Consider the following 27204-nt stretch of genomic DNA (forward strand, 5'->3'; position numbering starts at 1 on the left):
GAACAGCCATTCTGGCTCAGACCAATGGTCTGTCTAGCCCAGTGCCCCATCTTCTGACTGGCAAGTACCAGATGCTTCAGAGGGAATGAACATGGCAATTATTGAGTGATCCATCTAGTTGCAGTTTCTGGCAGTCAGAGGCTTAGGGACACCTAGAGTGTGGGGTTGCATCCCTGACCTATCCTTCATGAACTTATCTAATTCTCTTTTGAACCCAGTTATTCTTTTGGCCTTCACAATATCCACTGACAATGAGTTCTACGGGTTGACTGTTATGTGAAGTGCTTTCTTATGTTTGTTTTAAACCTGCTGCCTATTAATTGCATTGGGTGACCCCTGGCTCCTGTGTTATGTGAAGGGGTAGATAGCACTCTCTCCACACCATTCATAATTTTATAGACATCTATCACATCCCTCCTTAGTTGTCTCTTTTTTCGTAAGCTGAACAGTCCTAGTCTTTTCAATCTCTCTTATATGGAAGTTGTTCCAGTCCCCTAATAATTTTTGTTGCCATTCTCTGTACTTTTTCCAGTTCTAACATATCTTTGATACAGGGTGACCAGACCTGCATTCAGTGCTCTAGGTAGGAGTATAGATTTATATAGTTGTGTCGATATTTTCTGTCTTATCTATTCTTTTCCTAATGGTTCCTAACATTTTGACTGCCACTGCCCATTGAGCAAATATTTTCAGAGAACTATCTATACTAGTTCCAAGATCTTTTTATTGAATGGTAGCAGCTAATTTAGACCCCATCATTTTGTATGTTTAGTTGGAACTATGTTTTCCAACGTGCATTACTTTACACTTATCAACACTGAATCATGTGCCATTTTGTTGCCCAGTCACCAAATTTTGTGAGATCCCTTTGTAACTCTTCACTGTCAGCTTTGGACTTTACTATCTTGAGTAATTTTGTATCAGCTGCAAACTTTGCCACCTCACTTTTTACCTCCTTTTCTAGATTAATAGGGCCCTACCAAATTCATGGCCATGAAAAACGCATCATGGACTGTGAAATCTGGTCTTCCCCTGTGAAATGTGATCTTGTGGGTGCTTTTACCCTATACTGTACAGATTTCATGGGGGAGACCAGGTTTCTCCAATTGAGGGTCCTGACCCAAAAGGGCATTGCAGGGAGGTTGCAAGGTTATTTTAGGGGGGGGGTCATGGTATTGCCACCCTTACTTCTGTGCTGCTGCCTTCAGACCTGGGTGGTTGGAGAGTGGTGGCTGCTGACTGAGGGCCAAGCTCTGCAGGCAGCAGCACAGAAGTAAGGGTGGCAATACCATACCATGGCATTCTTACTTCTGTGCTGCTGCTGGTGGTGGCTCTGCCTTCAGAGCCGGGCTCCCGGCCAGCAGCCGTCACTCTCCCACTGCCCAGCTCTGAAGGCAGTGCCACCAGCAGCAGTGCAGAAGTATGGGTAGCACTACCACAACCCTCCCTACAATAACCGTGCAGAAACACCCCCCTGCCCAACTCCTTTTTGGGTCAGGACCTCTACAGTTACAATACCGTGACATTTCAGATTTAAATAGCTGAAATCATGACATTTACCATTTTAAAAATCCTACAACCATGAAATTGACCAAAATTGACTATGAATTTGGTAGGACCCTAATCATTAATGAATGTGTTGAAAAGCACTGATCCCAGTACAGATCCTTGGGGGAACCCCACTATTTATCTCTCTCTCCACTGTGAAAAATGACCATTTATTCCAACCTAAAAATGTTACGGGTGGGATTTTTAAAAGCTTTAGTCAACTCTGCGCCCAAGAAGTCAATGAGAATTTTACAGTTCATTTAATGGGAGTAAACTTAAGCCAATTCTGAGTGTGTTTGAAAATCATGCACTAAATTCTTACACTACTCTTCGATGTACGCAATGTCTGTAGTTGCCTTAAGGATGTTAAGCTATCATATATTGGGACAGGTGATTGACACAGTGGTGAATGGGAGGGGAGGAGGTCCCCACTGTAACTCAGTTGGTGAACATTTGTGTAATTAGATGTATACTAGCCCAGGACTGAGTAGACCAATCGAACCAAAATCTTATCCCAATTGGAACCAGCTGATATTTTTCAGCAACAGTATCCACTAGGGTGCAGATGTGGAATAAAATCACAAAATAGGGGGTGGAAGAAAAATAATAGTATAGAAAACTTAGAATGATGGCACATTAATACTTTAACACTTCACGTCTTTTCAGCTTCTTAAATCAGGCCCCAAAATCACCACAAGGAGCTGTACAGTAGCTGTGAGCCCACAGCCTTTCTTGAATTATGGGGGGTTGCAGAAGGACAAAGTAATGAGGGAACTATTGAAACTCAGTAGTTTTGTTAAGAAACCTGCAAGTTTTGTTGGAATCATTAAAGTTGTTAGGTTCAATTGACCCCCAAACGTTATAAAAAGTCTACAGCTGAAAACTGACAGTTTAGGATTGTTGACACCATATGAGCCCAAAATGACAAAGGTTGTACAGCCTTAAAATAAAGCTTCAGGCCCAGATTCTCAAAGGAATTTAGGCACTTAACATCCATTCATTTCAATACTGCTGCAGATCTGGGCCCCATCGTTTAGTATTGTCATAGCACCTCAGATTTCCTTTTTGAGTTTGGGCCGGGTTACAGAGCAAGTAAGTTGATATTCTCAGCTGACCCTGTTACTGCCCTGATTTTCAATGTTCTAAAACAATTAATGATTCCTGCTGCACGGTGCTCTTAAATTCATTTTGAAATGATGAACACATTTTAAATTATGGTAGGAGTGAAGTTTCTTTGAAATCAATTGAAGTTGGGATACAGAACCTTTTAGTTAAATAAATATTCTTACAAAATTGCCACTTGAACTGAGATGAATACCGGGCCACAAATGTAAAAATAGTCAAATCTGGCTTGTGGGACATAATTAGGATTTGCTTAGAGGAAATTAGGAGTTTGCAAAGTTATTGCAAGTCCTTCTCTAGAGTCATGAGAATCAAGATGAGTGAGGAAAGAAGACTGAAATATTTTGGGGGGAGGGTCAGAGAAGGAAAAATGGCTCCTTATACTTACACAAAATTCCAATCCCAGAATTTCAAAAGCACAAAATATATGGTACAGTAGATGTAGTAAATATAGAAATACATAATAACTTACCTTTGGTGAAAAAAGGTCGAATTTCTTTCCAGAGTGCTGGGTTATTATTAAATATAATACCATTTTCATGCATGCCAATGCATTGTAACCCAAGCTTGCTTCCAAATCTACAGATATATTGCCCATGTTTCATTACATGGAAGATACTGGAGGATCTGGGAAAGAAAAAAAAGATCCTTTTGTAAATACTATCTCTTTAATTTGACTTACTCTACTTCAGGCCCAGTCTTCTGAGGTGTTGATCGCTTGAGAGAGACAAAGCACTTTCAGCTCAAACATACTGTGCATGCAACATTGATGTTATTTCTTATATATGCGATTCTTTAAAAGCCATGATCTGATTGATAGCATGATGCACGGCATTATTTTTATAAGTACATTTTTTTTTATACACGAGGCTAGGCATGCACTGTTTTCTCAGTAAAATGGCAATTGACTGCCTCAGAAATTCAACTGGAGTAAAGAGTGAAGATGCATAGAAATCTATAGGAACATAGACTTTGTCATACTGTCTCTGACAATGGCCAGCATCAGATTCTTCAAAAGCAGATGCAAAACATTTGATGGCAGTTATGCAATACCATGTCTATAGAGGAAGTTGTTTCTTCACCCTAGACAGTTTTTGGTTGCCTTTCATATTGAATCAAGAGGACTGATAACATCTGTACATTTTTAATTTTGTTACTGCTCAATGTAATTGAGAATGATGTTCTTATTATTCTTATGTGTCTCATCCTTGAATGATTTCTGTTAAGATCTGTTCCTCAATAATCTCTTACAGCAGTGAGTTCCACAAGGGATTGCATGGTAGTACATAATTGGAAACCTTTATATATACACACACTAATTACCCTTGGAATGTGGTGGCGTGTTTTATTCATGCAGAGTATTGTGTTTGGGAAGGTTGTGTCTGATACTGAAAATACAACCCCCTGCATCTGTTAACTAGCCCCAGGCACATTAATAGAGTGAGATTTTCTTGGTCACCAGTTGAAATCCAGTCCAAATAACTGGAAATTGTTATCATCTAACAGCTTCTCGGTGACCTAAATGAAATGAGCTGGTGTTCCCTAGTGGACAGGCTTTCACATCTTAAAAACTACCAGACCATTAGCACTAATTGGCAATAGGAAAGATTAAAGACAAAACTAACATACCCCAAAGTTTTGGAAGGGGTATAAATTCTCATGCTTTAGAGCATAAACCAATCTCCATTAATGTGGGTTAGGAACAAACCAAAAGTAGTGAGTGTTGCTAAGGAATCTCTGTTTGGTCACCCAAATCACATGGTATTTATTTGTTTTCTGAATAGATGATCCAGCCTTTATAAACTACTGCTGCTTCCATCCAAAATTAATGTACCATACTCTTGTGAAAACACAAATGTTGTGATGAATGTAACGATTTTGAACTATTGACCCTGTCGGAGCTATGACTTGCAACAGATAATTGTCCAAACTGAAGTTTCCTTTTATGCCCATATTTTAATGTGATTTGGAATTCAGCATAATGGTTCTGAATTTTCTCTCTACTTTTCACCCAGCTCTTCTTAGGACCACAGTCATATTCTGATCATTTTGACAGGCTCAGCCAAAAGCTATGGGACTGCAACACTGCATAGCCTGTCTTTGATGGATTAAAATGCGCAGATGTTAGATCCCATCAATCATGGCAGGCATATACTGCCACCTACACATTTTATAGATCTTTGATCATTGGCAAACCCGTGATGAAAACACAAATATTCGTGCGTAATAAAATTCTGCTATCTGAACATAAACACTACCCATCGGAGAATAAGGAGAGTCTCTCACAAGGGTGCTCCTTAGAGAGCAATAAACGTGACCTCAGTTTTCCAGTTTCATAGGGCTCAATTCAGCAAGGTTCTGAGCCCTACGGACCTTTAGCTGCTTTCCTGGATCAGAGCCAGAATGCTCATTGCCTTGCAAGATGCAGCCCATAGTGCACAACACGCATCATTGATTCAGTGCCTGATCTAACTATGTAGCCACAGTGAATGCACAATATAACAAGGATGTTGCTTTACCAGTATATGGTAATTAGCTACATTACAATTCTTTGCTTTCATATGTTTAATATAATGCCTATAAAATTACTAATTAATTAGCAGAGATTAGAATTACTCATATACATAAAACCAAAGAAGAAATATTACAAAAACAAAGTATGTGTCAAACCAACCCTAAATAATAAAAAAACCTACCACCACTAGAACATACCCTTCTCTTTTTCTGTTAACCTTGCTTATTCAGTTATCATGCTCTGGCAAACTGGGCTCGATCAGCATTACTACTTTGGAACCTGATTTCCTATAGAGGGAGCTCGCTGCTTAGAAATGCTGATCCAGTAGCACAAAATGATCAGATCAAAGACGCCAAAGAAAGGAAGAGTGAAACTGGCAGAGATCAAACAGCCAGCCACTTTTCATGCCACGCACGCTTCAGAGACCAAATCCTGAAATCCTTATGCAGCGTTAACTAAGACAAAACTCTCACTGCAAATCATGGCCTGAGTGAAGACAATGGACTTTTGCTATTGCCTTTAATGGGGCCACGATTTCACTTTGGGAGTTTTGCCTGAGTAAAGATTGAGAAAGGATTAAAGTACAGGGTAGAGCAGAGGAACATAATCAGAGAGGAATTCTGCCTCAAGGATTCTGCCAGGGGATTGTGCTCAGAGCTACAGCCTTTCAGGGAGTGCAGCTTATTCCCCTTGTCCCTTCTGCCCTGCTCTCTTTCCCTTCCTCCCCATTGCTCCTGGGCATCCATTGTGATGGATTGTGCAGGGAAGGAAGAGTCCGTGTACTTCCATGTGCTCAGGGAGTGGAATGATGACAGGCCCATCACAAATGTTCAATCATGTGGAGAGGCTCCCTATGCTCTTTTCCAACCTGTACACTCATCTAAGGGCCAATAACAGAGTGGCCCTAAATGAGGATTTCAGGATTTGCTACTGTCTGAGCAGAGAGATAGAGTGAAAGGTAGCTATTAACATTGGGCTGGATTTTGCTGATGGAAGCTATAAAATCATATTTCATTATAAAATTATGCAGTCAAAGCCCGGAGGAAACTATGTAAATTGTATTGCAGACACTGCAAACCCCTCTGTGCATCTGCTTTTAATCTAAGTGAAGTTGATGGCAAAAGTTCAATTGCTTTAAAGGGAGCAGGACTGTACCTGTATTTTTACAGAGCTCAGATCTTGCTCTTTAACTGTGACAGGCCATAAGAACCACTGCAAATGCTCTACTGACATTGTAAAGGATTTTTAAATATTAGTTTTCCATGTCCTATCAAGGTTTTTAAGTGAGAGGCAATCCTGACCAAAGCTGAGGTAATGATTGTGGAGTCTGATTCATCTACTGCATTGATTTTGTATCTGATTTTTTCTTATAGACTTGAATCAAATAGTGAAAGAGAACAATAAGAACACTTTGCATTTACACAGTCTGTCACAGGGGCGGCTCCGGGCCGCAGCACGCCAAGCATGTGCTTGGGGCGGCATGCTGTGGGGGGCGCTCTGCCGGTCGCCGGGAGGGCGGCAGGCAGGGTGCCTTCAGCGGCATGCCTGCGGAGGGGCCGCTGGTCCCGCGGCTCCGGTGGATCTCCCGCAGGCTTGGGGTGGCGAAATGTCTAGAGCTGCCCCGGTCTGACATGTTTTAAGCATTGTATGGACATAAAATAAGGAATTCTCACTACTCCTATATCTGGTCAGGAGGGTGGGTAGCATTCTCATAGTTTCTACCTCCTGGTGATGACAGAGACAGAAAAGTGAAATGACTTGCCCAGATCTGTACAAAGTCAGTGATAGCACCAGCATTAGAGCTCATTTCCCTGGACTACAATGTCTTGCAACAAGCTGGCTCTGACTTTTACATGATTGACATATCTGGATCCAGAGTAGTTAGAACCGCTAATCCAACAGTTGTTTTTGTTGTTGTTTCTGTGTGGAAGACTTTGTTAGAGTTTTCACATATGGAAAAATCCTCATCCTTATTATGAGTGCACAGAATGTCCAATAAAAAAAACACCCCCCAAAAAGCAAAACCCCCACCTCTATTGCAGCTAGTAAAACTACGTGCTCTGATTCAGCAATGTGTTTAACAATGTCTAATTGAAGCACATGAGTAGTCCCATTGATTCCAGTGAGATTATACAAAACTTCAGGAATATGTTTAAGTATCTTGCTGAATTGGGGCCATAATCTTCAGTTTTTACTCCCATTTTGAGAAAGATCTCCATGAGGCTTTATGAAATTAATTTTTGGTTTGATCCTGCAAGCTATCAATGTTCTTCTATAGTGTCTTATACTCAGTAATCCTATTACAATCAATGGCAGGACAAGTGAGAGTAAGTGCTTATAGGATTGGGCCTTAGGGCCTGATCCCTGTTCCATTGAAATACGTGGCAAAATTCCCATGCACTTCAGTGGCACAGGGTCAAGCCTGTAATATATAAGAACTGATATTTAGAAGCTGCACCCAAAAAAAGAGAGGTCAGCAAACAGCACAAGACATACGATTCCTGTTAGTGAGAAACAATTTTGAAAATCATGAAATAATTCTAATATAACAAAGTGCCTGGCAAAAAGTTGCAAAATATTCTTTATATTATTAGAGAGAGAGAGAGAGAGAGAGAGAGAGAACAAAGATTTACTTGCTAATAATGAGTGTTTCCTCTCCACTGATCCAGACTCTCATAAATTCTCCATACATCTTATTGTAATAGTTGCAGGCATTGCCCACTCCCATCCAAAGGAATCTCCCATGTGAAATGAGGGGACCAATTCCCATACAGAAACCAGGCCCTAAGGAAAAGGTTAAAAAATATAAATTTTAACAACGGATTAGAAAATATATCAGTATGCAAAGGATCTTTAACACCAAGTCACAGAGCCTATTGGACACTTGATTTCACATAAAATTGACTCATACAAACCTGATATAGGAACACCAGTATCTGCAGAGTTGACAGTTTTATATCCACAGCAGCTTGATCCTGAGTCTGATGTACATTCTATGTGCACGTAATAAACTAGACTCTGAACCTTTTTCTGATGCTTCAAGCAGATGACTATGGGGTGGTTTTCATTTAGAGGTATAGTGGGTGGGTAACAAGGCAAAGGAATAAGAAATAGTTCAAAGAACAATGACATCATACTATTGTTTATGCACTTGCAAATTTAACAAATAGTTTTAGTGACAAGGTCCTTTGTTAGACTGTAATATCACCTACAAAAGTCAACTTCCTAGCTTTCTTTTAATATAAAGAATAGTAAATGAGGAAAATACAGTTTTAGAGGATGGGTCTGTATAAGAGCATTCTACTTAATGAGTTTATGGAAAGCAACATTCTAGTGTAAGAGCTCAGAACGAAATCATCTAAATTTAGTCAATGGTTAAGATTCTGAACTGAGTTCCAATGGTGTAAATCTAGAATAACTCCATTGACTTCAGTAGAGTGATTCCAGACATGCACTAGTGTAATTTAAAGCAAAATTTGTCCCCTTGGGGGAAAAAGAGTGGGGAAAGAGTCTTAGAATGGCTAAAGGAACCTGTTCTAAAGGGAGCCCCCTCTGTTCTACATGGTCAGTCTGGCTTGCCTGCTGTAATGTCTTGGGATTTGTTCAGAGACATGAAAGAAAGCAAGGAAAGTACTTAAAGAAAAGTTTCACGTATTATGTTCACAATATGTACAAATACCTCAAGACACCAACCTTTATGAACAGGAATCAGAAGCCAGGATTATTTAACTGTAAATTTAAGGCAAATGAATGCTGTTATCTCTCCTGGTTAATCCCATAAAGCATTCAGGCTGGACTACATAACCTTCTGCAAATGCTTTACCAGTATTCTCTGAACTCTCCATGAATAAGGGTTATTCAAAGATAGTTTGCCTGGGTCTGCTCTCAATTAACTTTACTCAGGTGTAATCCCATTAATTTGAACAGCTATTCCTTATTTACATCAGTGCACTATGTTCCAGTTTATGGAAATTTATTATCCTGTACCTAATGGAGAATAAACTGAACAAGTGACATCTACATATGTTCCTGAAAACCTAGCAACAAGGGTCATCTAAATGGGAGACCTTTTGATGTTGGTCCATAAAGGGTGGTTCTTTAGTGTTAGATACATGGGAAAAGGTGGGTAACCAAAGAGCTCCAAAATGACCCTCTCTTCTAAATTAGGCTTGTTTTGAGCAGAAATCATCTTTCAAAGCTCTAACATTTGCAACAATAACAAAATGAGAAGCTCTAAAACATCCATGAAAATAATCCAGACTATAAATATCTAGATACCATGCTTAAAATTACATACTATCAGATGCACACAAGGAGAGATCTGAAGAAAATAAATAATGTGATACTTTTAGCTGACCAAACAAATTTTAATGCACAAAGTTTGGGGGCAAATAGGGCACTTCAGATTTTTGTTTTTCCTATCATTATATCCCTACTATATTTTATACAACATATTCCTTCTGTGTTTCCTAGATATGCACTTATTACCCTTCATTCCCCTTTTTACCATAGTGTGAACAACAAAAGAACCCCTTTGTAGCATTTTGGGGGATACCATGTCTAAAATCAATTTACCTGGTATTGATGATGTTTCTTCATAATTCCAGATTAGGAAAAGAAAGCACACGAGGAGGAGTATGGGCACGGTGGCAGTTGGCATCACTTCTGGCACCACACTGGTGATATTGCAATGCATCAGATTCAGGGTTTCCAGTATCATCTTTTCTAAGAGCGTCTACTTTGCCTTTAGGGGGGAAAATATGGAAAGAGGCAGAAAGTTTCAAAATGCTAAGACACCTTTAATCGGTACCTTGCAACCCCTTTGCAGGTCCTGTAACTGAGCAAATTCATACCAGTAGTAGCTTTGTTTTATAATGAGACTGGCTGCTTAGACAAGACAAGCTCAACCACAAGTCAAAACAGATGTACAGCAGATTTACTTTTTGCCCAGAAATAACAAAGCATTTCTGACCTTGGTATTGAAGCTCAGGTTCCTTTGGATGCTTTGGCCAATAGACCTTTTATCTTTGCCCTTGGCTGGCCAACAATGACGTTAACTCCAGACAGAGTGCCAAATTTCTAACCATAATAAAAGAAATTAAACTCTCAACACATGTGGAAGGGTTGAATGAACTCACTTGTAGTCTTTTATCTAAGATACCTACCCCTTTTTCCCTCTATGTCACTAGCGTTTGTGAATGTCCTTGGATTTCCAAAACAACCAAGTATATTTCCTAGTACACAAATGTAGCTTGCCCCAGGCATCTGGGTAAAAATTACATTGTGCTTTATTTTATCTGACACTGAGTGTCGTAATGCTTTGCCTTTTACTTTTTTCAAAATATTTAGCAGAAGAGCATAGTACTTGTCAGACCAGACTATAGATTCATCAGGTCTAGTGCCATCTTTTCTCTTTGACAGTGACCAATACTTGACTCTTCAAAAGAAGGCAAAAACATAACAGACAACCATGCTGTAAAAGAGGGAGAAGGATTCCTTGCTGGTCCCTGCAGATGTTAGGTTATGCCATAAACCATAGGATTTGCTTGTCCTGTGGAGGCAAATACTGTTATTCGTATGATGGTTGTGCGGCGGGGTGGGGGAGCATTGTCCAACTTGCCGGAGAAGAGGGAATATTCCTTTAAAGGTGTGTTGGGGGGAGGGGGGTGCTGCAAAAAGGGGGAGTGGGTCAGCGTGGTTACACTGACTTATCCCCAGGGACCAGAAGGGTTAGGGAGCTGAAAAGGGACTAGCACGGTGAGAGAAGGCCCTTTTTCCCTGGACCAGGTGGTGCAGCACCCATCCACTCTCCCTCCGCTTGAAGTGGTGAAATACTAGGTTTGGTCAGGACCTGCTGTGGGCATCATGCTAGCCGCTCCTTCCGAGGGGGACTGGGAAATAACTGGACAGTAGGAAGTTTAGACTTGAAATTAGACAAAAGTTTCTAACCATTAGAGGAGTGAAGTTCTGGAACAGCCTTCCAAGGGGAGTAGTGGGGGAAAAGGACGTATCTGGCTTCAAGACTAAGCTTGATAAGTTTATGGAGGGGATGGTGTGATGGGCTAGCCTAATTTTGGCAATTAATTGATCGTTGATTATTAGCAGGCAAATATACCCAATGGTCTGTGATGGGATGTTAGATGGGGTGGGATCTGAGTTACTACAGAGAATTCTTTCCTGGGTGCTGGCTGGTGAGTCTTGCCCACATGCTCAGGGTTTAACTGATCACTGTATTTGAGATCGGGAAGGAATTTTCCTCCAGGGAAGATTGGCAGAGACCCTGGAGGTTTTTCGTCTTCTTCTGCAGCATGGGGCATGGATCACTTGCTGGAGGATTCTCTGCACCTTGAGGTCTTTAAACCACGATTTGAGAACTTCAATAACTCAGACGTAGGTTAGGGGTTTGTTACAGGAGTGGGTGGGTGAGATTCTGTGGCCTGCATTGTGCAGGAGGTCAGACTAGATGACCATAATGGTCCCTTCTGATCTTAAGTCTATGAAATAATTTTTTCCTGACCTCCAGATTAGCCTAGATGGAGTGGGGAGCTGGAGTTTGTCTTCCCCACAGTGGGTTCAGGGAGAGCTTTTTTACAGCAAGTAGGGAAGGGAGTTAGATTATGATGTTGCAACTCATTATGTAAGTGTGGGGTGGATGTGCAGTGCAGGGAAGGGATATGGTGACCTGATAAATGGTTTTGTAAAGGACTTAAAAAGGAGGTGTTGGTTAAAGGAGCGGAATGGGGGAATTCAGGGCTCCTATGACTGGTACAGCAGGAAGCCAACCCCTCTTTCTTATAGCCCACCTTAACCCTTGTTTGTGGGAGGGCTGGGGTGTGTTAAGGTCCCAACAATGGGGTAGCTGGGGGACCTGGATGGAAAAAGAAGGGGTGCTGATGAAACCTGCCCGGTAGATATTGAATGAACATGGAGTTACCTGCACTGTACACTTTTATCTGCTGGGTAGTCCCAGACATTTAATAATAAAGTCGAGATCTGATTAAAACCTATCAAGTGTCTCCTGTCCTGCTTTCGCTACAGCCAGACAAGAGATGTTTCACAGCTTGTTACTATGCAATACATTAGATTAGATGAGTAAAACACCCTTTTAACTCTGTTCTTTCAAAAACTAAATGTGTATTTGCGTTGTTCCCTAATCACTTAATACCTAAGTTCTAGGGTATAGGTACTCAGCACGTCCAGGTACAGCTGTTGTAGCTATTTCTTCCCAATATTTTGTGTTTTCTTAATGTTTATCTTGAAACTTTCTTCATATTGTGCTTTCGTTCATTGTGTGTTTTTGTCTCGTACTGTAGAAGAATGTACTACCGTACTCAGTTAGCAGTATTATTATATTTATGGAGTGCACAGAATGTGCTCGCTGCTTTACAGAAAACAAGAAGATGAGCTTACAGTCTAAGTAGATGATGTACAGAATACAAACAAAGGATGGGGCAGGAAAGTAATGATTCCGAACCTTATGAATTCAAGTGATGCCATAGTATTTTGGATCATTACTGTGAAATACTTGTCGCACTTTTTAAAGAAAAGATCTTGCTGTAAAACAAAATGTCAAATGACCCTTTGGAAATGTGTGTACTACACTGATAGGTAGTTCGATCCCTGGATGTCTTTTGTACCTATGAATGCTCCAGTATCTTATGTTGCTTTATTGTTGTCCTCTTGCATGATGGGAAGGCTTTGTGGATAAAAGCACAGGAGATCAGAGCTCTATTCGCTGCTTAGTCACAGCCTTACCAGGTGAGTCTGGTCAAGTTGCTTCACCTCTGCAAAATGCAGGTAATTATACTATAATTATCCACAAGGTACTATGAAGCCTAATTAATGAACGTTTGTAAAGCGTTTTAAAATCCTGAGATGGTATGCAATAGAAATCATGGTATAATTGTTGTTCTGACTTCAGTTATTCTGATGTTAACAATATGTCGCCCCATAGTAGCATGAAGGTGACTGCCTTAAAGATTATGGATTTCATATATGGTAATGGAGATGTCTGCTTTTATATGTCAGTAAAAGAGAAGCAGAGAAAGTGCTGCCTATGGAAAAGTTTGCTTTCTTCTACAATTCAAGAAAATATATCCTGAGTACAGGGTGTGTGTATCATCACTGTGTATCTTTGCTCTCTGATAAATGTAATGGACTGTGATTCAAAATAAGTACCATTGACATACCCTTATATCTGCTGCAGAAGATGAAGACAGCAACTGAATTTTAAGAATGCAATGGAGATGTAGAAACAAAGGATGAAGATCCAAAGTAATCCCTAGTGTCCTTTCTGATCCCCAAATCCTCTCCTCTGGAACCTTCATCTCCTAAAATCCAATCCCTGCTGTGTAAGACATTCAGTCTCCAATGTGTGTCCAGTACATGTATGGGATGTGATAGATTAAATCCTGGATTAATATGAATCCCATGAATGTTACTATCACCTTCCCAGAACCTAACTCTAGGGACTAGATTTTCAAAATCGCTCAGCACAAAGGGATGCAATTGAATGCTGAGCTCTTTTGAAAATCTGGCCATCCATAGAGGCTTGCTTGTTCTGGTGACCCTTGTATTACAGTGGTTAGTATTAAATGAGTGTTTTAATTGCTGTTTATATGTTAAGTGTAACAGGAATCAGAAAGGTCATTGGAGGTCAATGCGCCCAGACCCAAGTTTGATGCCAGTTGAGTGCCATGGAGCAGCCCAATTCCCGATCAGCTGAGAGATCAATAGCAGTAGCTCTCAGCTGATCGGGAATTGGGCTTAATGCAAAGATTTGCAGTAGGCTTATCTTATTACCAAAACATAGGCCCAAATGCTGACTCCAGTGGGAGTTTTACCTGAATATGAAATTCAGGATTTGGCTCATATATCATGTTAATTAGAGAGGTACACAATTTGTGAAATTCAGCTTGAAAATTCAGCAAGAATATTAGGGTGTCAGTTTCTCTGAGAGTCAAAACTGGAAACTTCATTTACATTCCTGTATCTTTGATGGTGGGCCCATCATAGGGTGATTGTCCCAGCTAAGAAGAGATGGGCCCAGCCCCACCTGTGACTGATTAGCTGACTCCATGTAGGCCTTGATGAAGAACATCTTGCTCCTGTAAAAGTCAGTGTGAGCTTGGTTGAAGAGAACAGGGTGGGAACTATCGGAAGCAGGTTAGGCTTCTGTGATAGGCCTTAGACACAGGATAACTCCCAGGCAGATGGCCTGGGGGAGAACTGGAGAGAACCCGGCCTATGGAGAGCCAGACTGAGGAGGGACTATGGGGGCAGCTGGCTAGAGAGTCAGGGGTCTATAAAAGTATGAAAGAAACTGAGTAGATCTCAGGAAGAGTAGATGACCCTTTTCAAAGAGGAGATAGACCCTCAAAAAGGAAGAGCTATGTCAAGCTTGAGACTGGGGTGAAAGACCCTCTCAGGTTTTATGTTGGTTTGGAGTTTGATATGATGGAAAGGGTGGACTTTTTTCTTTTATAACTTAGCTGGAGGGCCAAGTTACTGCAGCACCCAAACCATGTGGGAAGTTTGAGAGACCCAACACCTGGTCGAAAGGAACCCTCTCCAGCCTGGTGAAAATGAATGAGTGAGTGAGGGTCGGGGAGAGCGAGTGAGAGGGGTAGGGCCTCAGAAAAGGGCCAGGGCAAGGGTTTTTGGTTTTGTTCAGTTAGAAAGTTGGCAACCCTACATGAGTGAAGGGAATCTGAGGCAGGGGCTAGTCTCAAGCCGAGTAGGTAGGTAGTGCTGTTAAAGACCCAGTTTAGCTGCCCTTACTCACCCTTGTGTGCAAATAGACTAATAATTTCTGCTTGGTGTGAGTAAAGGTTTGGGTACTGGGCCATAAGAGAGGCTGCAGTATGGGTTCTTTCCATCAGTGCAGTTTCTTTCCCCCCTTTCCCATTCTTAAATCACAGAAGAGAAGTGCATTGAGCTATCATTGCTGGCTTTCTATTTCTGGAATGCCATAGAACTTGAAGTAATATGCAGCTCTATGGTGTAATATGCAGCTCAGTTGTATCATCTTTAGTACAGTAACTCCTTGCTCAACGTTGTAGTTATGTTCCTAAAAATGCTACTTTAAGTGAAATGATCTAAAGTGAATCCAATTTCCCTATAAGAATTAATGTAAATTGGGGGTGGCGGATTAGGTTCCAGGGCTTTTTTTTTTTTTTTGCCAGACAAAAACATACATATACAGTATAAGTTTTAAATAATCTTAAAACAACAATTTTATACTGTACTCACCAATGATGATTGTGAAGCTTGGTTGAGGCAGGGGCATAGCGGGGTCAGGATGGGGGGGCTTGCCCCGTTCCACCAGCTTGGCACTCCTGCTGGGGAGCAGGGTCAGGGGCTTGCCTGCTCCCTGGCTGAGATGCTGGGGAAGTGGAACGGGGCAAAACCCTGTTCCCCAACCCCACCCCAACCAGGTTGGTGGAGCGGGGCAAGCCAAAAACTTGATAATGGAATATTGTGTGTCTTTAAACAAGTATGTTCTGAAATAGATCAGCAGCCTAATAATGAAACAATGTTAACCAGGATGACTAAGTGAGGAGTTACTGTACTTTTAAGTTAAAAGTCCCCTGTATAGGAGAATGACTTTGTTCAATTCCTGCATCCATAGATGTTTGTTTTCCAAACCTATCTGCTATCCCAAATACTAAGTCCTAGAAACACCATTGGGCACGGCCACCACCCAGACAGTGAGATAACAAGTATCTAAATGTTTCCTTGTAGTACATCTATTGTTTAGAAAACAAAATATGGGACCAGCTCAACAGCCTAGAGGTAGTTCTGTGTGCTACCAAATAATAGACCTACCCTGGGCTCACTTTTTCACTCCAAGTTGTTGGTTCAGTGCATGATGCAGGTGAGAGGCTCATCTCCCAGACGAAGGTTCAGGCTTGTGTCACTGTTGTGACCTGAGCCAAAGGATAGGCAAAGTGAGGGGCAGTATGCATAGTGGTAAGAGGTAGGAGTAAGGAATAAAGAGGAAAACAAGGCTTAATGAAGGTACATTTTTTAGAGTCGTGTCCCTGGGTTTCAAGCCCTAATGAAGCTGTTAAGAGTTGGCTTTTGGAGGTTTGTGTGCAGAGGATGGAGCTATCAATTTGTGAAATGCAATTAGGGTGACTGCAGTTGTATGGGATCTGAAAAACTTGAATGGAGGAAGTGACTAGCGATTGAACAAATAATTTTAAAAAAAATGCAATTGTTTTCACCTTGCAATGGTATTTATATTAACGACAGTAGTGCATTATTGTAAACTAAAACCAAATAGAAACACCTAGCACTGTTACATGAAATTGAGAGATTAATTAGAAACAAGCTTGGGTGCTGTGTGTGTGTTTCCACAATGTCTGGATGCCAGCATGCTTGAATGGACTGTGTACAAATGGATGAGTTTCTTCCATTTTTCACCTAGTCTCCATCCCTCTCCACCTGCTAAATCACTTCATGAGCCAGATGGTGGTATGTACCAAAACAAAAATAGCACCTCTGTGTGGATTAGAGAGGGAGGAAATGAAGGTGTTTCTTCTCAGAAATGCCAAAATTTTAGCCACATATAGGCCATATATTCATTACAAATTCAAGTGCTGTGACCCTGCTTTTCAAGGGCTATTGGTCTCTCCTTCTGACCTTTGGCAGCCAGTGAACTGCAGATTCTTTGTTAACCTGCCAATGGTAATTAATAATGCTATATTCTCTCAGCAATGCAAAACATTCCATTATTTTTGGTCTTGTGGTGGGTTCATCCTTTGCTTCTGCTGCCTTTATTGCCATGGACTACTAAAGACAAACAGAAATAAGTGACAGCACATTTGGATGTTGCAGCATGGAATAAAAGCTGTGCAAAGACCCATACATACAAATATTTCAACTGCAGGGTCAAATGCCATGTGAGGGTTCTGAGCACCTAGCAGGAGATACTAAACATCTTGTGAAGTTGAACCCCAAAGTATCTTCCAGGCAGTCCTAGATTTTGAACATGATCATTTCTAGGGATGTTCACAGCTGGGATTGTGTCCCATTGTAAAGTTATGGGCCAGCTGCAAACTTCAGACCAAGAAATGGATGCAGACTTCAAACCCCTCCAAAATTCAAGGATTATGGGGGTTTAAGGTCAGACTACTTCTAATTTTAACATGTATTCTTCTGTCAAAATAAAAATTGCACCTCTTATACTTTGTGCTGTAGCATGAAACCAACTCAGTTATACCTTGTCATTAGTTTGAGTTTTACTCTGAGGACTAACTTATTTTGGATGGGTGAGCATTGATATTTTTTACTTTACTAAGACACAATGTATTTCAGAGTGGCTTGAGAAATAAAATGAAAAATTACAGCTTTTCTTTTAAGTATTATACTTCAGGAAGGCTCCTGGCAAGGACAGTCTGACAGCAGAAGTGCTTAAAGTGGGAGGTCAGGAACTCTGGAAAGCTCTTGCCCAAAGGTTCAGCTGTTACCTGGAAATCCAGAAGATACTGTCCAGTTGGAAAGAGTCCAATACCATCTTGCTGCATAAGAAAGGCGATCGAGAAAATCTAAAGAACTATCACCCGATCTGCCTTGCTTTTGCATGTCTATAAGTTGTTCACCAAAATAATAACAAATCGCCTGTCATGAAACCTGGATAAACAGCAACCTAGACAGCAGGCCAGTTTTCGAAGAAATTACAGCATGATAGACCACATCTTCACTCTAAACCAACTACTAGAGCATTCAAGGGAATACAAGTTCCCTTTGTGCATTGCCTTCGTGGACTACAAGAAGGCATTTGATAGCGTAGAGACTAATAGCTTTCTTGAAGCTCTTTCAGAACAGGACATCAGCGCAAAATATATCACATTATTAAAGGAAGTGAACTCTGGCTGCAGCACGGATATATCGCTGTTCGATACTCCCCTTTGAATCCTCCATCGAGAAAGGTGTGAAACAAGGAGATACGTTTCACCAAAATTATTCACAGCCTGTCTTGAATTGGTGTTTCGACAAGCAGACTTGAAAGGTGGGATTAATATCAATGGCGAGCAGCTAAACCATCTCAGGTTTGCAGATGATATAGTGCTGATAGCTGAAAATACAGTCCAGCTTGAGAAAATGCTTAAAGAACTGAACACGAAAAGTAGTCGTCAGATTAAAAATGAGCCACTCGAAAACGAAATATGAGATCAGATGTTCTGCCAAGAACCCAAATAACTCTTGGAGGAGCGCAGATCCGAGAGGTCAACAAATACATTTATTTGGGTTAGGAAGTTGACATTCACCATGATCAGAAAGGTGAACTTTGCGCAGAAAAAAAGCTGGATGGTGCACATTCAATGACATCAGGGACATCCTCCAAGGAAAGATCAGCAAGACAACTCATGTGAATCTTTTAAACTTGACCATGCTTCCAGCGATGCTATATGGCGCGAAACATGGTCGCTGATGATGACTGAAGAACATCAACTGTCTCACACAGGGGGCGATGGAACAAATGTTTTTGGGCATTTCACTCTGTGATCACATCCCCAATGAAATAATTAGGCAGTGGTCTGGAGTGCAAGATGTTGTTGCTGAAAGCAGGCTCAGCAAAATGTGGTGGGCGGGACATGTAGCCCGACTTGGTGACAACAGATGGACTGCAGCTATATCTGAGTGATATCCGTGAGAACTGAAACGGCCATGTGGTCGGCCTCCAAAGAGGTGGGATGATTTTCTAACAAGGAGATATGGACAAGCATGGCGCAGGACGGCCAGAGCGAGAGAAGATTGGAAGATGTGTTGTGATTGGCACAGTCTTAACTGATGAAGGACCGACAGTCTATGCAGTTACACTTCACAATATGTGCTTCAGTGTTTAAAGGTGTAACCTATAAACCACCAATCATCACTTAAGAACACATTTTTGTGTTGAATTTCTTGTAATTCAGCCTATTTGCCATGACTCTCCACTTTCTACTTTTAACTGTAGTTCACCTCCCTTTTTCAATGAGTCATTATATTTCTGGATAATAAAATCTGTTGAATGTATATATTTATGAATAAATGTAACTTAAACATACTTGGCCTAATTCTTATTTACACTAAGACTTTTTTACATTATTCTGCCTTACAGTTATGGCCCCTTTTATATTACCAGGGTGGTGTAAAGGAGTCTTAAGGTACATCTTCACTGTAAACACAAAACAAAACCAAAAAGCAGCAACAACAACGGTGTGTTCTGAACTCAGGTTAGCTAACTTGGATTAAAACAACATGAGTTACCTCCTCTTCACTGCTAACAGCTTGCGTTATAGTTTATAAGGGAGCCTTGGGTTGAACTTGAGCTGCTAATCTGAGTTAAAACCCAAATTGCTTTGTCTTCACTGCTATTTTAACCTAAGTTAGCTATCCTGAGTTAAAAGCACACCTGGTCTTTGCAGGGAAAAGATATACCCTCAGTGTAGGTAACAATCGGCCTCAAACTCTTTTATAAAGAGAACAGATTTCATTTACCTTTCTTAAATATATTTGCTCTTGCACAGAAAAACTGTTGGTCCTAGTTTCAGTGAGTGTTAAGTGTCCAAATGTTCAGGTTTCTATTTTTTATGTCTATTTACTTTAAAGAAAAAAAAATCTTGTGAGGAGGGAGTGGGAGGACATTTTCCCACAGAGAATCACTTCAGCTGAGCCATGCTGCCTGCCAAATTGCTTATGCTCCTTCATGTATCTGCTTCTCCTGATAACAGTCATATGTGGTCCCACTTCAGTGTTATTCTAGGAAATAATATGGATCTGATGCACAAGAGTTTATTGACAAACTTGTCTAGATAATAGATCTTGCTGCAAAAACTCTTATTTCTTGAATTTCTATTACACATCCTTTGAATCTTTTGATAAAAGGCTTAGAAACTTAACAAAACAAGGAATAACAACTGAATTAGTGACAGAGGCTTAGCTGTTCCTAGTAATTTCTTCCTGGAATGTACCTTGTGTGTATTATTTCTTTCATGAATAAGTAGGCTGATTGGTGCATTTGGTTAGATTCTTGCTAATGGACTGTATCTTTACTTCACTTACTTTAAGGAGAAAATTAATAGATTTTATATTTTCAGGGAGGCAGGTGGTATATTGTAGATCAAATAATTAGTGAAGTGAAAGGGGAAGCAATTGTGAAATTAGCAAAAAAAAGTTATTGTTTTCGCATCTTGATTTGCATTTTGATTAGAAGATGCTTCAAACATGTTAATTAACTTTGCCCATATACCGACTAGGAGAAAGCTTAGTAAGGAAAAATTGTAAAAGTCAAATACTGAGGGGAAGCCCATCTCTATTCAAGAGAGCGGGTTTTGTGAGTCAGAATGTTTCTATCATTGCGGAGCTATGAGTATTTACTGCAAGTTTCAACTGCGGCTAAAGTATTTCCCACCAGAGGTCGCCGTAGATTGTAAGTCTAAAAGGTCTGCAATCAAATATATTAGGAAACTTCTAGACTGAGCTGAATTCCTTAGAATAGATGTTGCTGTGAGTGATTAGATGGGCTGCAGTCAAACATAAGAATGTCCGCATTTAAATGATTTTTTGTTTTTTCCTCTCAGGTTATCAACGTTGTAACTGTATAAGTTTTAAAATAAAAGTAGTGAACAATAATCCTTCCCACGTGGCTCACAGAATGTCTGATGGCACAGGGCATGAGATCAGAGCTCAGTGTGGTACATTAAGTATGCAGGAGTTTATGATTTCCCCATTGAGATATAGGTTAACTGATCCCAGAAGGTTCTTCACAGAATCAGTCTTGCCTGTAGGAATTTTCTTCCACTACTAACAGTGGAATCAATGGTTCAGGGGAGGGGAACGTTCCATCCTTTACTCCAGGAAAGGTTTAAAGCCTCCTTGAGGAAGTATAGCTACCTAATTAAAATTGTAAAGCACTGAGAGTTTTGCAGAGTAACAAAATGACTCTGGCTTAGCTCAGGACAGAGTATTTTCTCTGAACAACTGTGGATAACAAATTCAGATATGTTTATTTAACTGTACGCAGGTTTTACAAAAGTGTAACTCCACTGACTTCACTGCTGATTTACCTTGGTGTAAGTGAGGAGACCATCAGGTGTTAATTGTGTAGTACCTTCCTTTCCTTATTCTAGGGATAAATCCTACCTATTGCCGGCTTTCATTGCTAGCTTAAGGTTGAAAATCTCATTCAAATGGCAAAGGTTAAGCCATCCACTTGTGAATAGACACCTGCCAAAAGCTGCATGTTGCACATCAAGTTACATTCTATTTATTCTGTGGATGCTGCTTAAATGTGATATAAAGAAAGCGCTAAAGTGGAGAGGAACCAGGGAAAATGGAGTACGCCTGGATGGGGAAAAAAGAAGTTAATTTCATACATTGGGAAGTGGATAGACAATCCCCATATAAAATGTTTCCAGCCCAACTTCTGTTCTACTCTAACCAATAACAGTCCAGTGCAGGATATCCATAAGGAATGTGACTATTTACACAAGATTTTTTTTTATTGCTGTAGCAACAGATTCCACACAGTTGCAGTGAATTTGATGAATATTCTAAACATGTTTTTTAATAAGAAGGCTGTGATGTGTTTTTCTGCAATAAAATCCATAGCTTGAAGGAAGTATTTACTTACATTATATTTTGTCTACCAGACTTGTGCAGAACGCCTTCAGCCTTAGTGCTCTGATGTGAACAATATGATTATAATTTAGCTCGTTATGGGCATGATCTTGCCAGGTGCTGAGCATTGTAGACAAAACCAGAAAAACAATCACGCTGAATACTAAGCACATGAATAATCACACTGAAGTCAGTGGGACTCTTCACATGCTCAAAGTTTAAGCATGTGCTTAAGTTTTTTGCTAGATTGACATAGAGTGCTGAGCACCTTGCAGGATCAAGTCCCATAGCTTTGCCCTTCTGATTGCGAAAGGATATTGAATAAGGTGTGGCAGAGCTCCGACCTTGTCCCCGTGAGTCCCGCGCTTCCAGGCAGTTTATGCTAGCCTCAGAGGCTCACTGCAACCTTCCACATAGCTCTTCTCTCTCTAGGGCCAGGGTTACAGTCCACTGTGCCCTTTTCATAATAAGCCAGCAAGGAGATTGGTGAAAGAACAACCACAGTCTCTGTTGTCCCTACAGGCTTATTCCAGAACAGTTTAGCTTCCTATCCTGACAGGGGCCTGACTTCCTCTCCCAAGTGGTGTTTCTGTAGTGACAGGTTGGGGGGAAACCCAGGCCCACCCTTTACTCCAGGTTCCAGCCTAGGGACCCTAATGGAGCAGCTGTTGGCAGTCGACCTTTCACTGCCAGAGTTGCTACATTTCCCTGGGCCACTTCCCCACAGCTCTCCTGCTTCTCACTTCTTCACTCTTACCTTAGGCTCCCTTTCCAGTAGCTTGAGGGTGTCTTTATTACCCAACTCTTCAGCCACACTTAAAATCATTTCCTCTCCTCTAGTTCCTTGGCTGTCCTCAGTCTGACTGGAGTGAGCATTTTATAGTATCAGAGGGTCCTTAATTAGAGTCAGGTGTTCACATTAGCTTAACGGCCTCACCTGACTGTTTCCAGTTTAATTGGCGTCAGGTGTTCACCCTAGCCTAGCGCAGCCCCTGCTCTGGTCAGTCAGGGAACAGAAACTGCTTCTCCAGAGGTCAGTATTTCAGCTTCCGACGACTCTGCTGTACCCAGCTGGCCTGAGTCTATCAGAAATTCCTCTGGTGCCATATGCATAGTTTTTCTCTAATGCTGTAATTCTTACAGGATATGAAGGAACGGCACTAAAAGAGTTCCTTCAGGATGTACCATGCACCTGATATCCATCTATCACTCCTTCCTGATATTTTTTTTTCGTTTTCAGGAGTTCCATGATTTCTTATTTCCCTTTTTACTTGCTCAATTATGACTCCTTTATGACAAAGCATACACCTTGCCATAAATGATGCCATCTGCATTTTCTTGCATTTTGTAATAGGATGTGGAGTGCTGCCTTCCAAGAGTTACTTGTTTACATTTTTCTACTCCAGAAAAAAAGACTTTTATTTTTGTCCATATAGTGTTCTTTTTAAAAAGGCTTCATTGCACATCAGAAAAAGAAACACCGTTCCCTAATCTGCATATTTAACCATAATTAATACCTAATACTTACAGTTAGCTCTTCCCCAATGATATCTAGAGCTATAGTCAGAATATCTAAAACTAGGTCAGTCACATAGATCTGACTTTTTAATCAATTTTACATAAAATCATTAGGTTATATTCCAAAAGCTTAAAGATGTTGCAGGTTTGGTGTCTTGTAGTTAATCTTGCAGTATTTAGCAGAGTATGAGCTCAACCAAAGTCCCCCCAGCAATTCCTTTAAACTTTCTTTTGTTCTTTGAAAGATTTTTGGAGAGAGTAGAGGCAAAGTGGGTGAAGTAACCAAGACAGCATGGCCTTCATTGAGGGGCTGAGATGGAATGGGGAACTTTACATAGAACCTCTTTGCATCCTGACAGGAATTTAGCACTACTCTTGTTTAATGATGAAAGGGGGAGGAGTTTTGCAATTTATTGTGTTTTGGGGCAGGTGAGGTAGAATGTAGGAGTATGTGTCGGCATAGACAGTAGAACCTAGAGGCCCTAGTCGAGATCAGGGCCCCATTGTGCCAAGCACTGCACAAAGATCTAGCAAGAGACAAGCCCTGCCTTGAAGAAACTGTAATGAGAAAATATTATCTCCACTTTACAGATGAGGAGCAGGCACTCAGGGTAGGTTTTAAGTGACTTAACCAAGGTCACACAGGAAGTCTGTGGCATACCTAGCAATTGAACCCAGGACTCCTAAATCCCAATCCAGTACTATAATCAACCACCATGTCAGTCAATCCTGGCAGAGAGAGAGAGAGAATTGCACTTGAATGGGTTTATTTTCTCTTCTGATAAGACACAGAAAGCAGTATTGGGATGAGCAAGGATCTGTTGTCACTTCTGTTCAAAGTATACTAGAAGCTGGTGCTGGAGATGGGGAGACAGTCTGGGTTTCGGTACTGTCCCTCATGGTGACATGTTTTTAATTTGATCACTTACCTTTGATTGTCGGACTAAGATTGGGGCACCATGCTGAACTAGTTAGTTAATTAATAAGAGTGGGGTGATGTTGGGATTGGGGGCAATCAAAGCAAAAGGAAGCATTCTGCCCTTTCAGTGAGTGGATTCACCCTTTTGTGACAGGGAATGTAGAAGTCTTATTGGATTCTTGGCTCTTTTATGTGTCCAGGTAAAAGCTGTAGATAAGAATATATTTTCCATCTTTGCTTAGCAGGGTGGTTGTGACCTTGCCGTTATTATCGGTGCTTTTGTCATCTCCTTTTCTGATTACTGTTATGTACATTGGGTTACACCAGAAGACCATTCAGAAACTTTAATGCAAAATGCAGTTGCCACTTGTCCTTCAGGGAATGTGTTATATCCATGTCCCAGAGATGTGCTGGCTTCTGATTTGCCTCTGCATGATATTAACAATGCTAGTTTTGAGCTGCAGTATCCTGCAAGATTTTGGTCATAATAATTAGTATCATGTTTGAGCTAACAATCCCTAACTTTAGACATCAAAGGGTAGGAGTTAGGCTTTTCCAGTGAAGTCATTTCCCTCCTGTTGGAGCTCAAGTTTATTGACCCTCCAAGTAGTCAACAAGTCTTCTCAATTAACTCACAGGCCATTTCAGAGTAGTGGATTGGGAAGTATCTTTTTTTCCAATGTTAGGTTCATTTTCATTATACTGGATAATTTAAAAAGTCTTATTGCTCGTGAATGCAGAGAATTATAGGTGAACAATAGAAGTCTATTAAAAATATTTCACCAGCTGAAGCCATAGAGTCAAAGGATTCTTATCCACAGCCTTATAAATCTACACTCTATATAGCACTATTAGTAGTAAATCCTTTTTTCAGAGGATATCTAGAAAACAGAAGATGAGAGGTCTGGCCTCAAATTTACTGTATGATTAAGTTTATCATCAGTACCCTGCCTATATACCACAAACACAGAGATACAAGCACCCTTCCAAACCCATAGAAATAAATACATGAACAAACCAACCAAAAGCCATCTGTTAATTTTATTTGCACGAGCATTTTGAAACCCTTCGTTTAAAATAAAATATCATGTTAGTCATCACTCCCCGACCACATGCACATTTGAAATCTATGAAAAAAAGAATTTGAATATATGTGGTTACTATTAAACACCAATAAACATTAGAAACACAAGGAAAAGTTAAACAAAAGAACACTATGAAATACAATCAGAATGGAAAAGTATGAATAAACAATCGGCACAAGGAAAATAACGGGCTACACTCTCTCCACTGCCAAAAGAGAGTTTGACCAACTACTTCTGTGTCCTCCAGTCTTTTTCCAAACTCCTTCTTCACCCTCTACCATGCAATTTCTCTCATCTCCAAGATTTCAATCACATTCCAGGATGCAGGTCTATTAGACTGGGAAGCAGTGTCCCTTTTATCCTTGAAATTATGTAATAATATCCTCGTACAACACTTGAGCTTGCCTGATGCCCCTCAGCTCTTCCTTCTTCTATCTTTGCAACATGAGTGTGTATGGGAACACTGCAAATCTGAAAGAGAAGGGAAGGTTATGCCATGCTGGTGTGACCGTTGGACATTGACTCAACAGTTATAGTTATTTTATTGTTCATAAAGTAAGGGCATTGTCTGCACACATAAAGAACAGCTAGATAAAAAGCCTGCCTACAGTACACAGATGTTTTGCAAGAAATTCTACCATAGCACACCTTAGCAAAACTCCTCTACACCATGACTAATGATCAAACAAGATACTGATTATCAAACCTGAAATAATATAAAGCTTTACTTACAGCCTGGGAAGAGCAAGATCCACAATTGTATCCCATCCTGGTCTCCACTGGTGGTTGCAGGGGCCATGTGCAGCCTGTTAAAGGTTACCAGCTGTTCCTGGGTCATTGGGATTGCTACTTTGATGGTGCATCTTGTTGATTTGTAGCTATACATCAAATGTGCATTATTTAGTTATATTTCTGAATAGCGCCTATCTAAAATGCTAGGTACCAGTACAGTAATTATAGTACGAATATATTCCTGGATCAATATAGAAAAAAGAAATACCCCACAGAAAAATGAAACCTTCAACCTCAGTCTATACAGTCAGCCCCTCTATTCCTATGTCAGTGAAAATTTGAGAAATTAGCTGTGACATTGCAGTCTATATGATTTTATAAAAATATTCTAATGAGTTAATATAATGTAACTGAAATATGCTTCATGCAAAAGGTCTCTGGTAAGGTATCATTACAAAGGTTAGAATCTACTGAGTGTGTTCATCCTATTTGTATAAATGTATCACTCTTCTATCTGACACTAGAAATATGAAATATAACTCTGAGGGCCTATTGTAATTATGCAAAGTGTGGGCCATTAATGGTGGTTTGGAATCTTGATGACTCCCTTTAACCAGGACAATTGTTTGCAGATGGGTGTGTTTTACCTGTAAGTCTTCCCTGTATATGTGTGTGCTGGCAAGTGGGTAATGAAGTCTTGCAGTGATCATGTCACCTGAACTGGAATCCATCTTTAACCTGGTGTCTTTCCATTGAGAAGGAGGGGTGGGAACCCAGAGAGGGACAAAGGATTCTTGCCTTATGCAAAAGATATATAAAGGGGTGGAACAGAACAAAGGGAGGAGATGACCCATCTTGAAGAATCCCCACCTGAGCTGGAACAATCTACGCCACTGTGACGTGTTGGATCACAGAATCCACCTTGGGAGCTGCCACCTGATGTGCCAAGACTACTTCTGGCCCTGCTCTCCCTGCCAGCTCGGGACCCCAATACCCTGTTTTGCTGAGCCAGACACTCCCGTCTGCTCCAACAAAGACCAAGGGTCTGAATTACTTGCCCCAAAGCCGCAGGTTTACCTGAAAACAGGTCACAGAAGTGTTCCTGTTTTTAACACTCAGATGCCCAACTCCCAATGGGGTCTAACCTCAAATAAATC

At 40.7% G+C, this 27204-nt stretch overlaps 1 protein-coding gene across 1 annotated transcript in view; it reads right to left on the bottom strand.

The window, feature by feature from the left end:
- The window catches only part of CYP19A1 (cytochrome P450 family 19 subfamily A member 1), a 44215-nt gene that overhangs the window by 12826 nt on the left and 4185 nt on the right, over window positions 1-27204 (bottom strand). Inside the window, exons 2-4 of the mRNA XM_032778644.1 lie at window positions 9761-9929; window positions 7819-7969; window positions 3143-3297 (exon numbers count right to left, since the gene is read on the bottom strand). Coding sequence (XP_032634535.1) covers window positions 3143-3297; window positions 7819-7969; window positions 9761-9905 — 451 coding nt within the window. The 5' untranslated portion in view covers window positions 9906-9929. The remainder of the gene's footprint in view (window positions 1-3142; window positions 3298-7818; window positions 7970-9760; window positions 9930-27204) is intronic.

Source organism: Chelonoidis abingdonii, chromosome 9, assembly GCF_003597395.2.
Source record: "Chelonoidis abingdonii isolate Lonesome George chromosome 9, CheloAbing_2.0, whole genome shotgun sequence".
In the NCBI taxonomy this organism is placed as follows: domain Eukaryota; kingdom Metazoa; phylum Chordata; order Testudines; family Testudinidae; genus Chelonoidis; species Chelonoidis abingdonii.